Below are 18,103 nucleotides of genomic sequence, written 5' to 3'. Positions count from 1 at the left end.
GCAGAAAATTAGTTTTTACCATGCATACATGCTGGTAATTGCATATTTTATGCTAATTTATATCAATAATTTAATATTTCACATCAATTAACACATTCAAAACACGTTGTTCATTTCATATGCTTAATGGTCCCTCAACACGTAATTTTTTTAATTCACCTCGAGGATAAAACAGGACCAGTGAATCAGAGGAATAGAAACGTCACTTTAAGATCAATCAGCATCATAAAAATAACGTGACTGCTCCAATCTAATCGCAGATGTTTAATTCAATTCTTGTAAAATAAATTCTTGTGGCAGTATTAGCTCAATTCAGTTTTTACATAAGTATATCATAAATGAAGTATTATATAAAATTTTAATTACATACAAATTATTTGACTCAGTAGTTTTTAATCACGTTGCTGCTTACAAATCATACATGGTTCCTGGTATTTTGTCAGTTTCAGCTGTGTTGGGTTGATGAAATGTTTTACAGACCGTTTAACAAAATTAATTAGTTCTTTCAACGCTCGAAATTTCAAACTACATTAAAATAATGTGCCAATTACGAAAAAATAATAGTATAAAATTAAGATAAAACTATAATAATATGTATATAACAATTTTCCTCAATTTAAAAAATTATTTAATATTGATAAATCAGCAAGACAAATTTATTTAGAAGAATAATGAAAAATAGAACATTATTCTTATAGTTCTTCGTTAATAAATTTTTTTCAATTAAGCTTTGCTACATACACAAGCAGGCCTATATCGTGACTTTTCACATTGTTCGAGAGAATTGCAGTGCTAATCAGAGACTTCTCTGACTCGTCGATCTCGTTTGGAGGTGCGAGATATTTTGGTGTTGGGATCCCCCGCTCCTGCTTATCCGGGGGCGTCGTGACGCCGGCGTCCCCACGCGGCTCAAACGGTTCTCTCTCTCTCTCTCTCTCTCTCTTACTCTCTCCCTCTCCCCTCCTTCCCCCTCCTCTCCTCTCTCCTGGCCCAGTCCGTTTCAACTCGCGACTCAATCCACATTCGACCGACGTCTTGGTTAAACAGTTTCGGGGACAGACTTTTGATGATGACTTGACTCCTGTCGATTGGAGAGCGCCAGCTCGTCGAAATAAAAGAAGAATCGAGCAAGGAATAATATACACAAATAATATCACGGATAAGGATCTATAAAAAAGGATTTACATAATCGCGAGTGATCGTTTCCTATTCTTCTTTTTTCTTGACTCACTTTTTGCTTTCTCCACTTTTTTTCTATTCCTCCTTTTTTGTTCATTTGAGCTATATATATATATATATATTGTTATTGTGGTGCTACGATTCGTCGATAAGCGCGCCGGTGTGCTTGATTTACTGTGTGATTTTATCTCGATCGATGAGTTTTTCTTGAGCGAAGCTCAAAATGAAGCGCCAAACCTCTCAGCAGGATGAGAGGCAGCAACATCAGACTGTGCAGCAACAACAACAGCAATTCACGCAGCAACGCACCGAACGACAAGTCGTGCGCCAGCAAATCACCAGTCAACAGAGAGGTCAGTCGTAAGATCTTTTAATTGTAGGGATGCACAAAGCAGTTTTTCATTTATCTTCAAGAAATTGATTAGTAATCGACGTATTCCAATATTTCCTGTTTAACAAAATCTTGTATATAGTTTCCCTGGAAATAAACTATGACTTGTATACTCGAATAGTAAATCCATGTCGAATTCTCTGGCAAGAAATTTGATATTTTCTGCGTCTAAAACAGGTTTTTCTGATCAAATAAATATTGCAAGTGCGAAACGATCAAAGAGTTTACTGAATGAACACTTTTAATTAGTGGAATTTAATCTACAATTATCTTGTTCGGAAAATGTTTTACATTTTACATATACGTATCTTGGGGATAATTTGAAAGCTAAACCAACTTTTAATGGTAAAAATTGGCAGCAACTTATGTGTATTTGTCAGTATTAGCAATATAGTTAGTGAATACAGATTCGAATGGATCATTAATTATAGTTAATCCGATAACTATGTGTAGCATGAGAAAAAACACTCGATGCTAAATATGTATGGATACAAGGAAGTAGATCTAATTTCTATGATAAGATTGCTTGTTAAATATAGGTTCATGCTCAAATTTCCTGGAATTATTATGATGTGAAACTCTTAAAAGATTTAGCAAGTGATTTTATTGGAAAGAAGATAATTCACTCTCTGTCTTAAATAATGATGATACGATTAATCATCCACTTAAAATAATTATTACAAATTCACACAAACACACAAATCATTTCTATGGAGCAAATAGCATTTTATTACGAAATTGTTTGGATTTCTACAGAAATGGTACTTGACATTTAGAAATGGCTGAAATTTTTTGGCTTTTGAGCAAACTCCAAATAGCGAACTAGATGGACTAAAAGAAAAAAGTGGAGTGAGATCACTACGAGTGGGACGAAGAGCTTCTTAAAATACAATTCTATTATTTTATTATTACTTTTGTGTTTTCGAAAGATTTTGAAGTTTCCGTCGACAGCCTTAGAATCTCGAGATTGATAGTTAACCAGCTGGAATCCTCTGCCAGAATAAACTGTTGACATGTGTACACTTTTATTCGTGCCTTCTTCTCTCTTCAACATTTTAATTTAATCCTCGACACTTGGAAGATTAAATTATAAATTTTACTATAAAAAATAACCGCTGCCATTTTATGTGTAATTTTATCCTGAGATGTGGTTTCATAAATCATTCAATATTTTACTCGAATTTTCTATTCGTAACGAATAATTCGTAACAGCTAGTATTTGTACTTTCGTTCTTATGTGTGTGCTCCTCTATTTCATTCACAAAAGTTAAAACTCTACGTTTTTGTAGTTTTATACGAAATAAACTGTGAATGGTGGACTAAAATTGGCAAGTGAGACCATTAGGAGTTGAAAAGTTTTTTAATACTATTTTGTACTAGTCATAGGTTTAAAATTAGGAGTAGTTGAAGTTGACCAATCAAAAATAGCATTACTTGGAAATTGTGTTTAAAGTAGTAATTTTTTTTTAATATTGTAGCAGTAAAAGATAAATTGGATTATTTATATATTGACTGACGTGGAGATGAACGATATTATAGAAAGGATAACAGTGGACTTAAAAAATATTTATTATTATATTATTAATTATGACATTTTCGAGAAAAAAGCCACATGCAATACGTAATTTAAATGAATCCGATTTATAAAATTATTATGGAAATTAGATATGTCAGATAAAAAATTTCTAGAATCAGATTTTCAATTTTCGATTTTTAATTAAACTACACTATTTTTCTACATAATCACTGCATAATTTTAGGCATGTAGTTATTTACTATAAAAATGATGTATTTTTGTGTGTCAGTTTTCGTAAAATTTACATCCAGTTATTTTCTCCAATTGGTCACTATTTTCTTTCACAATAAGGAACATTGTAGGAGCATTTCTGACACTCTGTATATAATTATCACGATGAACGACAGGTCATTGTTTTAAAACTTAGTCTTAACGTGGAAAAGATTCGAAATGTATTTAGTACTTAAGTGTCGAGGTATACGATCACATAATTCGTGGTTTCCAGTAAAATAGAATAAGTGGAGAGTGAAGTTAATCGAAAAGTAAATAAGAAATAGCAAACGTAATATGAAAAACAATCATAAAACGCTGCAGGATTCAACTTGATACATTAGAATGTTTCGGGAACATTTTTTACTCATGCGTGCTATTTGGAAAACATGATAATGTATATAGAATGATATCAAAGTGTAGGTAGCAAAATGGTTTCACGTAGCGAACAAATCTACGAGTGGAATCGATTTTTACGAATCGAACGTTCAATTGTTCGATAAGAATCGAATATATCAAGTAACAGGAAGTTTTCAATTTTTTCTCGAATTACAATATTGTTAAAAGATTTCGGTTTTATTTTTACACAGGACAAGTATGACAATTGTTTGTAAAATTGTTCAATGCGTTAATTTGAGTCGGCAACGTTTTAGGAATATTTCTGACATTATATGTGCTATATGGGATAATCATCGCGATTAACGAGTGATCAGTCTTTTTCAAAACTTGATCTAAACGTGAATAGTTATCAAAGTGTTTTAGAATCGGGGCACGATCACGTGATTCCTAGCTTCCGGTAAAGTAGTAAAGGGACAAAACTGAAGTTGATTGAAAAGCAAATCTAAAACATTCCAAAACTCAATTTGACACGTTAGAATGTTTTGACAATATATGTATTATTTGAGAAACAACATTCGCATAGCATGAAGCAAAAATGCAAATTATGAAATTATCTCATGAACCATTCTAGTCTACCAGTACAGTCATACGAATCGAGAAAGTTTGACAACAAAAGAATCGAAAATCAAAAGTTAGTAATCGAGCTCCATGAGTGCATGATTTTTCTTGCAGTGAAAATTTATTTTTGGAGCAAAGTGATGCTGCGAGATGCCTAAAGATAACTGGCGTTTCTTCTTTCGAGAACTTTTAGGTGAGGTCCGACCTCCCCGAAGGCCTTAGAATCCTGCAAAACTGATTGTACACTGTTTTAGATAATTCAATATCTAGTAAAATTTTATAGCATATCGGATACGCCAGATATCATAGTAGAAAAGAAACATAGAAAATGATTTTTTATGAAATACTCATTTCCCATTGCCATAAAATTTTAGAGATTATTTTTATAGCAAAATATTTCAACTCTTTTGTTAATTCATGCTTATAATTTAAAAACAAAGAAATATTCATTTTTAATTTATTATATAATATTTATATTTATTTATTTAACACGATAATAGTATAAAAATTATTCCCTGATGCGATTAATTGAGTTAGATTTGTTAATGTATTTACCTCTAATTGAGATAATAGAATAATCAGCCAATTACGTTTTCTTCCATTACATATACTGTATATATTTGATGCGGAAAAGAGGAAGAGGGGGAAAGGAAACGTAAGAACAGTAGAATAAATCTAACCAACCATACAAATCTGTGAAATTTGCTTTTACTACTAGCGTTTATTCTCAAAGTGATTTAGTAAACTATCAGATATTAAAAAAATTATTTTCATAACAATAGTTTAATAATTCTCTCCACATATAAGAAAAAAAAATTATCGAATAAATGTACCGTCTCAATTTGCCCTAACTTTATTCGTGAAAAACGAGTAATAAATTTAGTCATGAGAATTTATGCGACAGAAGCTTTAGGAGGCAATTCTTTCATCGTTTTATTATTGTCAATTGCAAAGGAAAGTTCACGAAAATAGATAATGACGCTTACCGTCAAAATTTACACGCTCGAATGGTCGAATTTATTCCACGTTCTGGCTGAGCGAATTGCTGGAGGTGGATCAAGCATTGAGATCTGTATACGCATGGTCGAGAAAATGTCATTCGTTACAGGCCAGTCTCACTTATTTTATGGATAGTATTGCGCGATTTTGCGTAAATAGTCTCTTCTGCCAAGAAATACTCGCGAAGAAGAAAAGAATCTTTCCACTTTTATGTTCAACAACAAACGTAACAGGCTCACGGAACCCCACGAGTCAATCCTCTTAAATTGGAGCAGCTTTAGATTCTTAAAAAAAATCAAATTTTAACGTCTTCTACTCTGAGTTTTATTACAGCAGGCATTCTTAAAATCATTTATTTTTATCTCTTTAAAATATTTTCTTCACACAAACAAAGCTACATTCCGAATTTTAAGTTAAAACCACAGTGTACGTGGCCAAAATGATAATGTAAAAATTAAAAAATGTTAATCAATTATTATATATTAATTTTATTTGTTTACAACTGAGGCAACGTAATTAATTTTTTTGAATTTTATATTAAGCTTATTAAGTTCCGACGTTTAATTACTACTGCATAAAACGTTTATAGAATCTAAAGTTTCTATAAAATTAAACCAAATAAGCCATACAATTTTCCTTTATATTATTATAGAGAAATATTGTTATTGAATATTTAAAACAAAAATTAAAATATAAATAATAGCATAACACAATATTACATAATATTTGTATAACTAGAATTTTATAAAATGATCCACAATTATAAACTATAGCTTCAATAAAAAAATCATATTTTTAGAGACATTGGTTTTGTTAGGTGGGTGAATAGATGTGGAGCAGGTTTCAAAAGTACACTACACCAGGATCAAGTGCCAAGATATATTATGTTTACATCATAATGTACAGTTTGTGTTCTTGTACCTCTCGAACCATGTTTTACCCAATTTCCTTAAGCCTGATGGATGTGTTCAACTATGAAGTAGGCTCGCACTATTAATTACATTTAATTATTTCTTGAATAATTAAAATCCCTCAAAATTTTTTCTAAATTTTCGAAACTACGTGGAATTGAAGTTTGAAAGTCAAGGTCGTTGAGAGTCGCGAAAGAAAAGTCCACATTTATTAGTTAACTAGTTTACTTACGAGAATAGTATCGTTTCCATGCTCACCTCTCATCTTCGACATGTAAAATTAGATTCGTGGGCAAAATAGATTGTTCCGTTTTATGACCTCGTGCCAAGATCCGACCTTATGGCTTTAGCCTGCATAAACGCCGGAAGAAAATCTTGCAGTCTAATATTTTTTATTCGAAAGTTGTCATTGTTCCCATTAATATAGAATTTTATTGCTGTCTTTGATAAATTATTTTCTTCAAATTAACTGGTACTACTTTTCAGAAAATTTGAATGAATTTTTATACGTTCTTTCATATGATCTATATATTACAATAAAATAGAAATACCAAAATGACGAATAGCATAGAAGTCTCAAAGTCAGAATAAAAATGCTCAAATGAAAAATAAGGGTTTTCTACTAAAACTACAGTGTATCAAAACAAAATGTCACCTACTCTTACAGAATTGGTTAAAGCCAAGAAAATTTGTGGCATTCCAAACGAATGGCAGGCATAATTCCCCTATTTATATGTTTAAAAACATAGCATGTTTATTATTGAAAAAGAATAAGGATCATAAATCAAATGAGGAATAAATTAAGCACTTTTCTAGACAAATCGTTCATAATTTATAGTGCATAAGGGAGAAATATACGATGCTGCAATATTGGCAGTTACAATGAAAGGTTGAGACACGACTGATGCAAGATGCACGTGATTCGAGACGTGTGATCACAAGTAATTTAATAAATATTAGTCATAACATAAATATCGATCCTCGCAGCTAAATTCTGGCTACAGATAGAACATTCCTCTATTGTACTATAAATTAATTACCAACAAATATGCACTATGCATTTGGCAGTTGCAAATGGTACACTGAGATACTACTGGTACTTTACACACGTGTTTCAAAAAACGTGGTAATACCAGAAACTTGATTAAGAAATTTATAACACAAATACAGTATTCTTCAGTTCACTAAAAAAATACAAATTCGTGCACCGAATTTAGCAATTACGAATGAGAAAATAAGACATTATTGGTGTTTTATGCACGTGGTTTGACAAATGTAAACAATAAAAGAGTGGTAGAGACAATATTTAATGTATTTGTGTCTGTGTGTGTATGCGTGCGTGCATTTATACACTCGAGTGGCTATGTTTGAAGGGGCCAGCAGTGAAGCAGCTGTGTTATTTTGGTCAGTGACTGGCGTTGCGTAATGACGAAATCGTTTGCCCCTCGGCGTTGGGACGCGTCGCGACGTTCGGTGCCGCACTAGCTAAGATAGTTGCTCCTAAAATGGTCCACGGTAACGCGATCCCGTCTTGTGTAAAAATAGGAGCGCGGTTATTCGACCACGTCCGTCCTCTGCTCAGCTGGATACCATTCCTACTGGCTTCCGACCTGAAATACTTTCTGCTTTCCCTGAGAATTCCCACTTGAAATATCTCTGGATCTCTCTCGATCATTTAGGAACCCTCCACTGCGTCCAATCGGATGATCATGATTGTCTCAGGATCAAAATGAATTAAGTCCTTTGCGAGAGTTAAGGAGGGGGGAGAAAAGGGGTGGGGAGTCTTTATGAATGGGCAAACTTTATACTCGAGTATTCTAGATTGCTAAGTAATTGGATTCTTATGGAGGATATCAAATACAGCTAATTTATTTTTTATACATAAACTATTGAATTTGAAATGTTCAATTTTAAAATATAATTGAATTTTAAGTAGGGAAATGATATATAGATCAAATTTATGGATAAAGTGTGTAAATAAATCAGATTAAAGAATTATTTAGCAATAAATAAATATCTCACTGCAAATAGTAATTATCGATTATATGATTTATAATACATCTAAATTAAGAAATTATCATTTTAAAGAAATAAACGAAGATTTTATTTTCAGATATTAAGAAAATTATTTTTTTTAATTTAACAATTTTTCTTTTCGTGATAATTCAAGAATTAATTGATGTTAAAATCTAAGAAAAAAAAAGGTTTGTATTTAGGCGACAGGGTATGATGCAAACCGATCGCACGTAATTAGTTAACGCGTTGAAACTAGAAACTCGTTAGCTGGTGCTGCAAAGACGGGAAGCAGAGATTTTTAATGAATAAATTGACATAGTTGCTATGCATCGTAATAGGTAAACTTATTCGCACTAAATACACAGACATTAAACCAGCCGATTGTCATGGTGCGTAACGAAAACTGAAGAAAAAACGGCGTCAACGCTTCGTTTCCTTGACTCGTTCTACCCCAGTTCGCAAAGACGCCTAACCACCTAGAAATTCCAAATACCTCGTTCATTATAACGAAGAGTTGTGGTATAAATATGTACCACTAAACACACACACACACACACACAAATAATGCAAACAGTTAATTGCTGAGTAGGATTCGAAATAAAGGAAAAAGCCAATAAAATAATTTAATAAATAAAAATGTGCTTCTCTACCTAAATAATTTGTAGGATAATTGATACTCAAGATGAGTTTAGTAATTAACGTAACCAAGTACTGAGATTCCTGAAAAATGTGACGATATATTTATTATTTTGGAATGTGTGCCTTAAATCTATATTGCAATGTCGATAATAACAAATATATTTTATTTACAGTTCAAGGGGAATTAGTGGTACAGACATCACCTACAGTGCCAACGTAAGTAGAAATAATGCGCTAAATCATAATATAAACAAAACAAAATTATGTTTATTGAATATTTTATTCAGAAGTCCATTTAAAGTCGTGTTTATTTACTTTCATTACAAAAACATTCTCCTCTCTATTCAATGAGAAAAAGGCATACAATTCCAATACATTCTTTCTGGTATTTAATATTGAGGGAATTTACTAAGTTATTTATATTTAATGCTTGTAGTAGTATGATTTTGCACATATAAACTTTATGTTATTTAGTTTCACTGGTAGACCTGGAGACCCATCGCCACCAGTCTTTGAGCAAATCTTCAAAAATGCAAGATTCGCACAGGGAGGTAACGCGACGTTCGAAGGCAGAATACGCGGAAATCCTAAGCCAACTGTCTCGTGGACTCACAAGGGACAACCGCTACTTCAATCTCGAAAAATCCGAATGGCATACGACGAAAGCACTGGATCTGTAACTTTAGAAATAAATCAAATTGGGCCAGGTGACGAAGGAGAGTACACGTGTAGTGCCAAAAATCAATATGGTTAGTTCTGTAAACTTATTAAATTAATTATGATTAACTAAAAAAATCAACACTCTCGTTGTAAATATTTTTCTTAATTATTAAAGATGTAATAATTGGTTATTACAAGTCGTATAATTATAACAGTAGGTATATAAAATTACAATCATTATTGGGAAAAATGTGTTGTAATAAGAATTAAGTACAGAAATGCTTTTTAATTACTATAATTTAAAACTAGAAAATAATAATTAAAATCACATATACTCTTTTCATGTAATTATAAACGCAATTGCATTTTGCCTATCACTAACTGCAAATTAAATCAGTATGAAGTTAAAATTACTTTAAATTGTGTTTATTTGAATTCTTACTTATCTCTTATTAGTTTTAATTATTTAACGAAACATTAGGAGTGATGTTTTAAAATTTTACATGGTTAATGAAACTAAACGGTTGCAGGAGAAGCAATTTGTTCGGTTTATATCCAGCCGGAGGGTTTTGGACCTCCTCCTCAGCAGCAATTGGGGGGCTACAGAAAGGAATTTTCGCAAACTATTCAATCTACGGAAAAAAAGACTGGATCCCAGGCCTTCCAGCAACGCTCTTATCAGGAGTCGATCGATAAACGAAATTATGTAAACGGAAGCTCTGCGAGCAGCGAGGATTTCAAAGTAAATATCACTAAACATAATAATAAATTTTTATTAAATTTCTAATTTTTAAATTGCTTAATACATATAGTGTATAAAAATAATATTGCTATATAATTTTGTTGAAATTACAGGTAGATACATTCGAGTACAGGATACTACGAGAAACTGAATATCGATCATCGATTACGCGCCGTTATGTAGGAGAATCCGATGTACAAATTTCAAATGTTGTCGATCGTAGTCTAGGACCGGTTGCACCGCCTCAAATCACGCAAAAGCCCAGAAATTCGAAGCTCGTCGAAGGCTCTGACGCCGTTTTTACTGCTAAAATTTCTGGCAATCCCAAGCCAAGAGTAAGTATTTTCATATTAAAATATTAAATAAACAATTTCAACAAAATAATATGTACCACTTTCTAAGGTAGATCTTTGTTGAATTTTGCTGAATTATAAACGTTGTCCACTAGCAGGGACGATTTATTTTTAAATTATCTGCATTCTCTTTTTTAACCATTTTATTTGCTAGTAGCAATAATAATATTTTGCATATCATAAATATTTAATAAGATCTATTTAAAATATTGAAAACTATTATAGCATAATAATCCTCTTGCAAATTTATTGCAGTTCAACATTTCCCCTCCCCTTCTATTAACTTCTAAATAGTTACATTTTTGGAAAAATCTAAAAATGTTGTTAAATTAAATAAAATGATGACACAAGATTGTTGAAAAGTAGCATTTTATTTAATCGAAGGTCATTTTTGTAATTATCAAAAAATTCGTTCGTTTAAACGTTGACAAGAGGAGCAGAGGCAATTTTGCTCTGTACTGTATATAAAGTTTGGCAAATTTTAACATCTGTAATAATATTTTACAGTAAGAGAGTAAATTGATAAGAGAAAAATTTGGAATTTCAGCTGACTTGGCTGAAAAATGGCCAGAGAATACGCGAATCTCAGCGTGTTGAGATGAGTTACTCGAACCAACAGGCAACATTGAAGATCAGAGTTGCCTTGCCCGAAGACTCTGGCCATTACAGTTTGCTGTGCGAGAATCCGCAAGGTTGCACAGTTAGCACGGCGTATTTGGCTATAGAGCCTAGTGACCAAGTAGATCATGTAGCTAAAACTCAGCAGAGAGAAACCTACAGACAAAATCAACAACTCGAATCCACCTATGAATCTGATTCTGGTAAAGCTCTTCCTCCTAATTTCGTACGTACTTGCACTGATCGAGAAGCAACTGAAGGAAAAATGACGAGGTTCGTATAAAACAAATTATAAAAATTTTGTCAAGTTTACATTAAAAAGTCAAACACTTAATATTTAAAGTGTCAAACTGCAAAACTCATTACCACCATACAAGACTTTTGATCAATTCGATTGTTGTGAGTTTTGTAACTGGACGTCTTATTTTTTATATTTATTATTTGGAATTTAGAATATATGAATTATGTAAATGAATAAACTTCAGGTTTGACTGTCGTGTAACTGGTCGTCCTTATCCAGAAGTCACTTGGTACATAAATGGAGTGCCAGTGGCAAACGATCTAACTCATAAGATCCTCGTGAACGAATCTGGAAATCACTCACTGATGATAACAAACGTCAGCCGTGCAGACGCTGGAGTAGTTAATTGCGTTGCTAGGAACAAGGCTGGCGAGACTTCTTGCCAATGCAACCTGACTGTTATTGAAAAGGAACAAGTGGTGGCGCCTAAATTTGTCGAACGCTTTACCACTACAAACGTGAAAGAGGGTGAACCTGTAGTTTTTACTGCTAGAGCTGTGGGTACCCCGGTTCCTAGAATTACTTGGCAAAAGGTATGGTAGATAAAAAATATTTTTTATTAAATGAATATTTTGTGTGAAAAAACACACCTCGATAAATTAGAATAAGTAACAGAGAGAAAGAGATCTTGTAAAGAGTTTATTTTTTAAAGTGCAGTACTTGATCGAATTTTTTCTTATAGGATGGTGTGTCTATAACACCAGGACCAGATATTCGTATATCGACCGACGGCAGTGGAGCATCGACCTTGGATATTCGTTGCGCGAAATTCTCAGATGCAGCTTGGTATCAGTGCACAGCTCAAAATGTAGCTGGCTCAACTGCAACTCGCGCTAGATTGTTTGTTGAAACACCGAAAGGAATGACCCCGGAACCAAGACGCCTAAATTTACCTCGACCGACTAAAGTTATCGAACCTGAGTATGCTTCCAGTTTAACAATCTTATATTCAGTCTACGAACATCATATTTATTAATTAATAATTAACATTTATTTGGGTCTACCAATAGTCGTGCATTTGTTTAAAAAAAGTTTTTCAGAATTTATCTCAAGACTATTTTACGGTCACTTTTTCCACAAATTCTGTTAATTGATAAACTGAAGGTCACGTTAAATTTTTAGACCTGCGCCTGGCCCTGAAGTGATTTACCTTAGGCATGTTGAACGAGCTAAGCCATATCTTCCACCACCCGAGGAGGACAGAATTTATCCACCTCCGCAGTTCATCATACCTTTGAGGGATCTTCATCAAATCGAAGGTGGAAGGATTCACTTCGAGGCCAGAATCGAACCGGTGGGCGACCCAACTATGAGAGTAGAGTGGTACATCAATGGCAAACCTCTTGAAGCAAGTAAGTATCATACCTGCAAAAATTTGCATGTAAAAATACTACATTAATTATCAAAGATAAAAAATAATCAATTTACCTATTCCCAGGCTCAAGAGCAACTACTGTCTTCCGTTTTGGATTTATCTCCCTCGATTTGATCAGCATTGTACTTCAAGACAGTGGTGAATACGTGTGTCGTGTTATTAGCTCCACCGGAGTAGCTGATTCCAGAGGAACTCTTAGCGTTACCCGTAAGCTATAAAGAATAATAATTTAAAAATGGACTCGATAATACAATAATCACTGATCAGATTTTATTAAATAGTAACAAGGTAGATTTGTTCACTTTCGATTGATTGGTCTAACATAAAAAAATTACACAATGACGTCATTTTCAATTTTAGCACGCGCTACGATCGAGCATACTAGTCAACACCCCGACAGCCTCCAGTACATTCAGCAGCTCGAGGATTACAGTAAATATCAAAGACAGGAGAGTTTGGAGGAGATTTCTTCACAGCGGCCGGTCTTCATCCGACCACTCCAGGATCTAGGAGAACTGCAGGAAGGACGAAACGCTCACTTTGAAGCGCAACTCACTCCTGTTAGTGACCCTACTATGAAAGTGGAGTGGTACAAGGATGGTAGACCAATTACAGCAAGTAAGTTGATTGATGAAGAGTCGATGGTTTAAATTATGTAATAAAACTCACGTGTACATTACAATCCATCTAGGCTCAAGAATCACAACCATCTTCAACTTCGGGTATGTCTCGCTAAATATATTACACCTACGAGCTGAAGATGCCGGTTCTTATACCGTGAGAGCTGTAAACCGCTTGGGAGAAGCTCTCAGCTCTGCAAATCTTCGTGTCTTTGGTAAGAATTGTGCTGAAATTTGAGGAGTTTTATCAGGTGATCGATGATTGTTAATTTAAATGCTGCGATGTCCTTTTCAAGCACGCACAAGCGTTACTGCAGATTTGGGAATCCCCGAGCAGCAGAAATACATCGAGGCTGCCGAGGAACTAGAGGCATATCAACAAGCGATGCACCAGAAATATGTTCAGGAACTGCCTGAACCATCTAGCCCACCGGAATTCAAATCTCCGATCAAAGATCAGAATAATATTCGCGAGGGTGGATTTGCTCACTTCGAAGCTCGTCTTGAACCTGTTGGTGACTCCAACCTCCGCGTTGAGTGGCTTAAAGATGGACACCCTGTAGAAGCAAGTGAGTCATTTCTTCTGAGCACGAATATAAGATTTTTTAGGGGAGAATAGAATTAATTTCCTAAAAAAATAATAACTTTCATTTTGTTGCAATTGATTCCGATCATTTATTGTAAAGATAAGTATTTCATATGGGATACTTCAAGATAATGATGATCTGTAAAAATCATCGTTAAAGTTAAGAGTCCTGGATGTAGTATTTATTTAGGCTCCAGACCTCATTAATTGATAGATTTCGTTCAAAAATGATGTTTATTAATTTCAGGTTCCCGTATCACAACCTTCTTCAATTTCGGATATGTTGCTCTGACAATAAAATATGTTACCATTCACGATGTAGGCATGTACACTTGCCGCGCCTACAATAGGGCTGGTGAAGCCCATACGACTGCTCAATTGAGCGTCATCAGCAAAAACGACATAATTTACGATAGTCAACACCCCACTGGTCTTCAGAAAATACAATCTCTCGAAGATACCAGCAGATACACGCGAAGAACCGAGGAGGAGACCCAAGTTAGACAGGCACCACGGTTCCTAGGACCTTTGAAAGGTACCAACAAAATAGTCGAAGGTCAGAGAGCTCATTTCGAAGCCCGGGTTGAGCCTCAGAGTGATCTCACCATGAAGATCGAATGGTACCACAATGGCAAACCTATCACAGCAGCTAATAGAATCCAAACCTATCACGATTTTGGATATGTTGCCATTGATATACTTCAGGTCAGATCAGAAGATGTAGGTACTTACACAGTTGTAGCCAGGAATGCATTGGGAGAAGCTCAACTGTCAGCTGCAATGGTCGTTGAAGGTAAATATGGTGCATTTGTCCAAAACTCAATGCTGATTGGCAAAAGAGCTTTAACAACTTAAAGGTCATTAGTTCGTACAGCACAGAAATTGATTTGTTAATCTGTTATACTGTTTTCAGTACGCTCCAGCATTGATACAACAAGTATGCACCGTGGGACATTCGAGAAAACGCAACGTCTGGAAGGAACAAAATTTGTCGAGCCTCAGTATCACATTGAAGAGATCTCAAAGTCCAAACCGATTTTCGTTCAACCTTTGAGCGACCCGAAGCCAGTGGCTGAGGGCAAGAATATTCACCTTGAATGTCGTTTGGAACCAATGGGTGACCCATCTATGAGAGTGGAATGGTTCCAAAATGGAAAGCCTGTAACTGTTGGTTCCAGATTCAGGACCTACTATGATTTCGGTTATGTAGTTTTGGACATAGTCCACTCCTCTGTTCTGGATTCTGGAGAATACACGGTTAGAGCTACCAATCACCTTGGAACAGCGCATACATCAGCCTGTGTTAGAGTGATTGGAAAATCCAGCGTGGTGACAGATACGCAAAACGAACAATCATTGGAGCAAATCCAAATGTTGGAAGATGCTTCACGGTACCGGAGAACGCAACAGGAGGAAGTGACCGTGATGCAGGCTCCTCAATTCACAAGACCTCTGCGTAACATTGAGACTGTGGAATTGACTAATGTCCATTTGGAATGTCGACTGCAGCCAGTAGGAGATGCAACGATGAAGGTCGAGTGGTTCGTTAATGGTAGACCGGTAAAAACTGGACATAGGTTCCGACCATCCTACGAATTTGACTACGTGGCCTTGGATATTCTCGGTGTTTACCCTGAAGACTCTGGTGTCTACACTTGCCAGGCTAGGAACCAATTGGGAGAAGCTGTAACTTCTTGCTCGGTTCGAGTCCACGCCAAGAAGGATCTGTTGTTGGAATCTCAACATCCCGAAGGTTTAGAGAGAATTCAGTATCTTGAAGACGCATCCAGGTACAAACGCCATGAACTTGTGGACGAAGTGGTCAACGTCAAACCAAAATTCGTCACTGCTCCGAAAAATCAGGAGAATCTTAGAGAAGGACAACACGCTCACTTTGAATGCAAGCTTGAACCTGTAACTGATTCCAACTTGAAGGTTGAGTGGTTTAAGAATGGACGTCCGGTCACAATAGGTAAGTTTAATTTTAGCATTTGATTTGTTGGAATGTTTAAGATCTTCTGATGTTGAGTGGAATATCAACTATTTTTTATTTTCAGGACACCGATTCCGTCCCATTCATGACTTTGGTTACGTAGCATTGGACGTGATTGATTTAATTGCTGAAGATTCTGGGACATACACATGCCGGGCTGTCAATCTAGTCGGAAGTGACGAAGTTTCATGCGTTCTTAGCTGCAGATCAACTGCTCAGATTTTGACCGATACGCAGAACGAAATGGGCCTTCAACAAATTAACTATCTCGAGGATCGAACCAAATATCACAGACAAGAAGTGATCGAGGAGACTACGACACAGGCGCCAATTTTCACTACTTCCCTGAACAATGTTGAAATCAAGGAAGGTCAAAGGGCTCATTTTGAATGTCGCTTGATACCAGTGTCAGACGCTACCATGAAAGTTGAATGGTTCCACAATAACAAACCAGTTAAGGCTGGCTCAAGGTTTGTCGAAACCAACAGTTTTGGATTCGTAGCTTTGGATATCATGTATGCCTACCCTGAAGACTCTGGCACGTATACATGTCGAGCCAGAAATATCATTGGCGAGGCTATCACTTCGGCTACTGCAGCTGTTCACTGTAAGTTGAAAAACTACTATGAAATAAATTTTTTCCAAACCACTACACTTCATTTATCACTGATTAGTACTGTTGTTCAGAAATTTTTTGAGAATGTAAAAAAATATATTAAAACTTCAGAATTAATTCATTTGGGCCAGTTTTTAAATTTCTTTGATTTAATTTACAGCAAAGAAATCCATTTACTTGGAATCACAAAACGAAGAGGCTTTGGAACGTTTACGCTACCTTGAAGATACATCTCGCTATCAAACTAAAACCACGCAAGAGGAGACCGTCACTCAAGCTCCAGTATTCACAATGCCAATTAAGGATCTAAGGGTGGCTGAAAATCAAGCAGCTCACTTTGAAGCTCGTGTGATTCCAGTTGGGGACGCCAAGCTTAAAGTCGAGTGGCTACGAAATGGCGTAGCTCTCGCAGCTTGTAAGTTTAAATAAATATAAATTATTACAGTTTTTGATCATTACTAAAAAACAATTCTATAGATTTCAATTTAATTTTATAATCAATAATTAATAATGTGTATAGTGAAATTGAAAGAATGAATTTTTATTTATTCAACAGCAAACCGAGTTACTACGATGCATGACTTTGGATATGTTGCTCTAAATATGAAGTACGTAAACCCAGAGGATTCTGGAACCTACACTTGTCGTGCAGTAAATGATCTAGGAGAAGCTGTAACCTCAGCTACATTATTCGTTCAATGTAAGTATGAAAAAGCTTAATTAAAAGTTCAATCACTTTTATTATTTTTTATCCAAACATTAGCTAAGTGCTTTCGATGTAGTAAGCTTTTTTCGTTTTTTTTATTATATTATAAAACGTGTACATAGATGCTTTTAGTTTGTAAAGCTTTTTATTTGTAGGAATTTTTTACAAGTAAGGATTACAAAATTTTTGCAATGGCCTTTGTTTAAATATTTTCGTACCTTGTGACTATTATACTCTTAACAAAAGTCAGATATCTCAAAAACTGTGTATTTTAGAAAATAAATCTGTAATAATCTTCTGGAAAGTATTTTTGTAAGTATACAGATGGTTACATTGGCTTAAATCTGGGTGTAATGTTGAAGGCCATATTAAGATTTCCTTGAGTTTTTGAATAACAGATCCCATTTTTCTTATATATCACTTTACCTCTTACTTCAACATTCCACTGTAAACAGCATAATACCATTTGTTCGGTTTTTAACAATTCTTTTTAGAAATATATTACAGATAATTCTTCTATAATTCTTAATCTTCAAGATATTCGATCGTCTCGAGACTTTTCCTAGACTCAGTAAAATTGCAAAAATTTATTTCGTACAGTAGCAAAATTTTGTAGATCTCCCAATTTTTTGACAAGTAGATAGCTTTTGCACAA

The 18,103-nt window shown here is 34.7% G+C and overlaps 1 protein-coding gene across 1 annotated transcript in view; it reads left to right on the top strand.

The window, feature by feature from the left end:
- The first annotated feature begins 1,023 nt into the window (after nt 1-1,023).
- Nucleotides 1,024-18,103, top strand: part of sls (sallimus) — a 101,615-nt gene continuing 84,535 nt past the window's right edge. Inside the window, exons 1-18 of the mRNA XM_066739629.1 lie at nt 1,024-1,532; nt 9,052-9,094; nt 9,353-9,627; nt 10,069-10,280; nt 10,394-10,615; nt 11,181-11,524; nt 11,737-12,085; nt 12,235-12,473; nt 12,675-12,904; nt 12,991-13,134; nt 13,288-13,545; nt 13,619-13,762; nt 13,844-14,116; nt 14,381-14,926; nt 15,047-16,105; nt 16,191-16,733; nt 16,903-17,157; nt 17,299-17,442. Coding sequence (XP_066595726.1) covers nt 1,403-1,532; nt 9,052-9,094; nt 9,353-9,627; nt 10,069-10,280; nt 10,394-10,615; nt 11,181-11,524; nt 11,737-12,085; nt 12,235-12,473; nt 12,675-12,904; nt 12,991-13,134; nt 13,288-13,545; nt 13,619-13,762; nt 13,844-14,116; nt 14,381-14,926; nt 15,047-16,105; nt 16,191-16,733; nt 16,903-17,157; nt 17,299-17,442 — 5,410 coding nt within the window. The 5' untranslated portion in view covers nt 1,024-1,402. The remainder of the gene's footprint in view (nt 1,533-9,051; nt 9,095-9,352; nt 9,628-10,068; nt 10,281-10,393; nt 10,616-11,180; nt 11,525-11,736; nt 12,086-12,234; nt 12,474-12,674; nt 12,905-12,990; nt 13,135-13,287; nt 13,546-13,618; nt 13,763-13,843; nt 14,117-14,380; nt 14,927-15,046; nt 16,106-16,190; nt 16,734-16,902; nt 17,158-17,298; nt 17,443-18,103) is intronic.

Source organism: Prorops nasuta, unplaced genomic scaffold, assembly GCF_024137725.1.
Source record: "Prorops nasuta isolate Cenicafe-Biocafe unplaced genomic scaffold, Cenicafe_Pnas_1.2 PNAS00021, whole genome shotgun sequence".
In the NCBI taxonomy this organism is placed as follows: domain Eukaryota; kingdom Metazoa; phylum Arthropoda; class Insecta; order Hymenoptera; family Bethylidae; genus Prorops; species Prorops nasuta.
The sequence above is the reverse complement of the archived record's forward strand: the minus strand, read 5'-3'. Positions and strand labels throughout refer to the sequence as shown.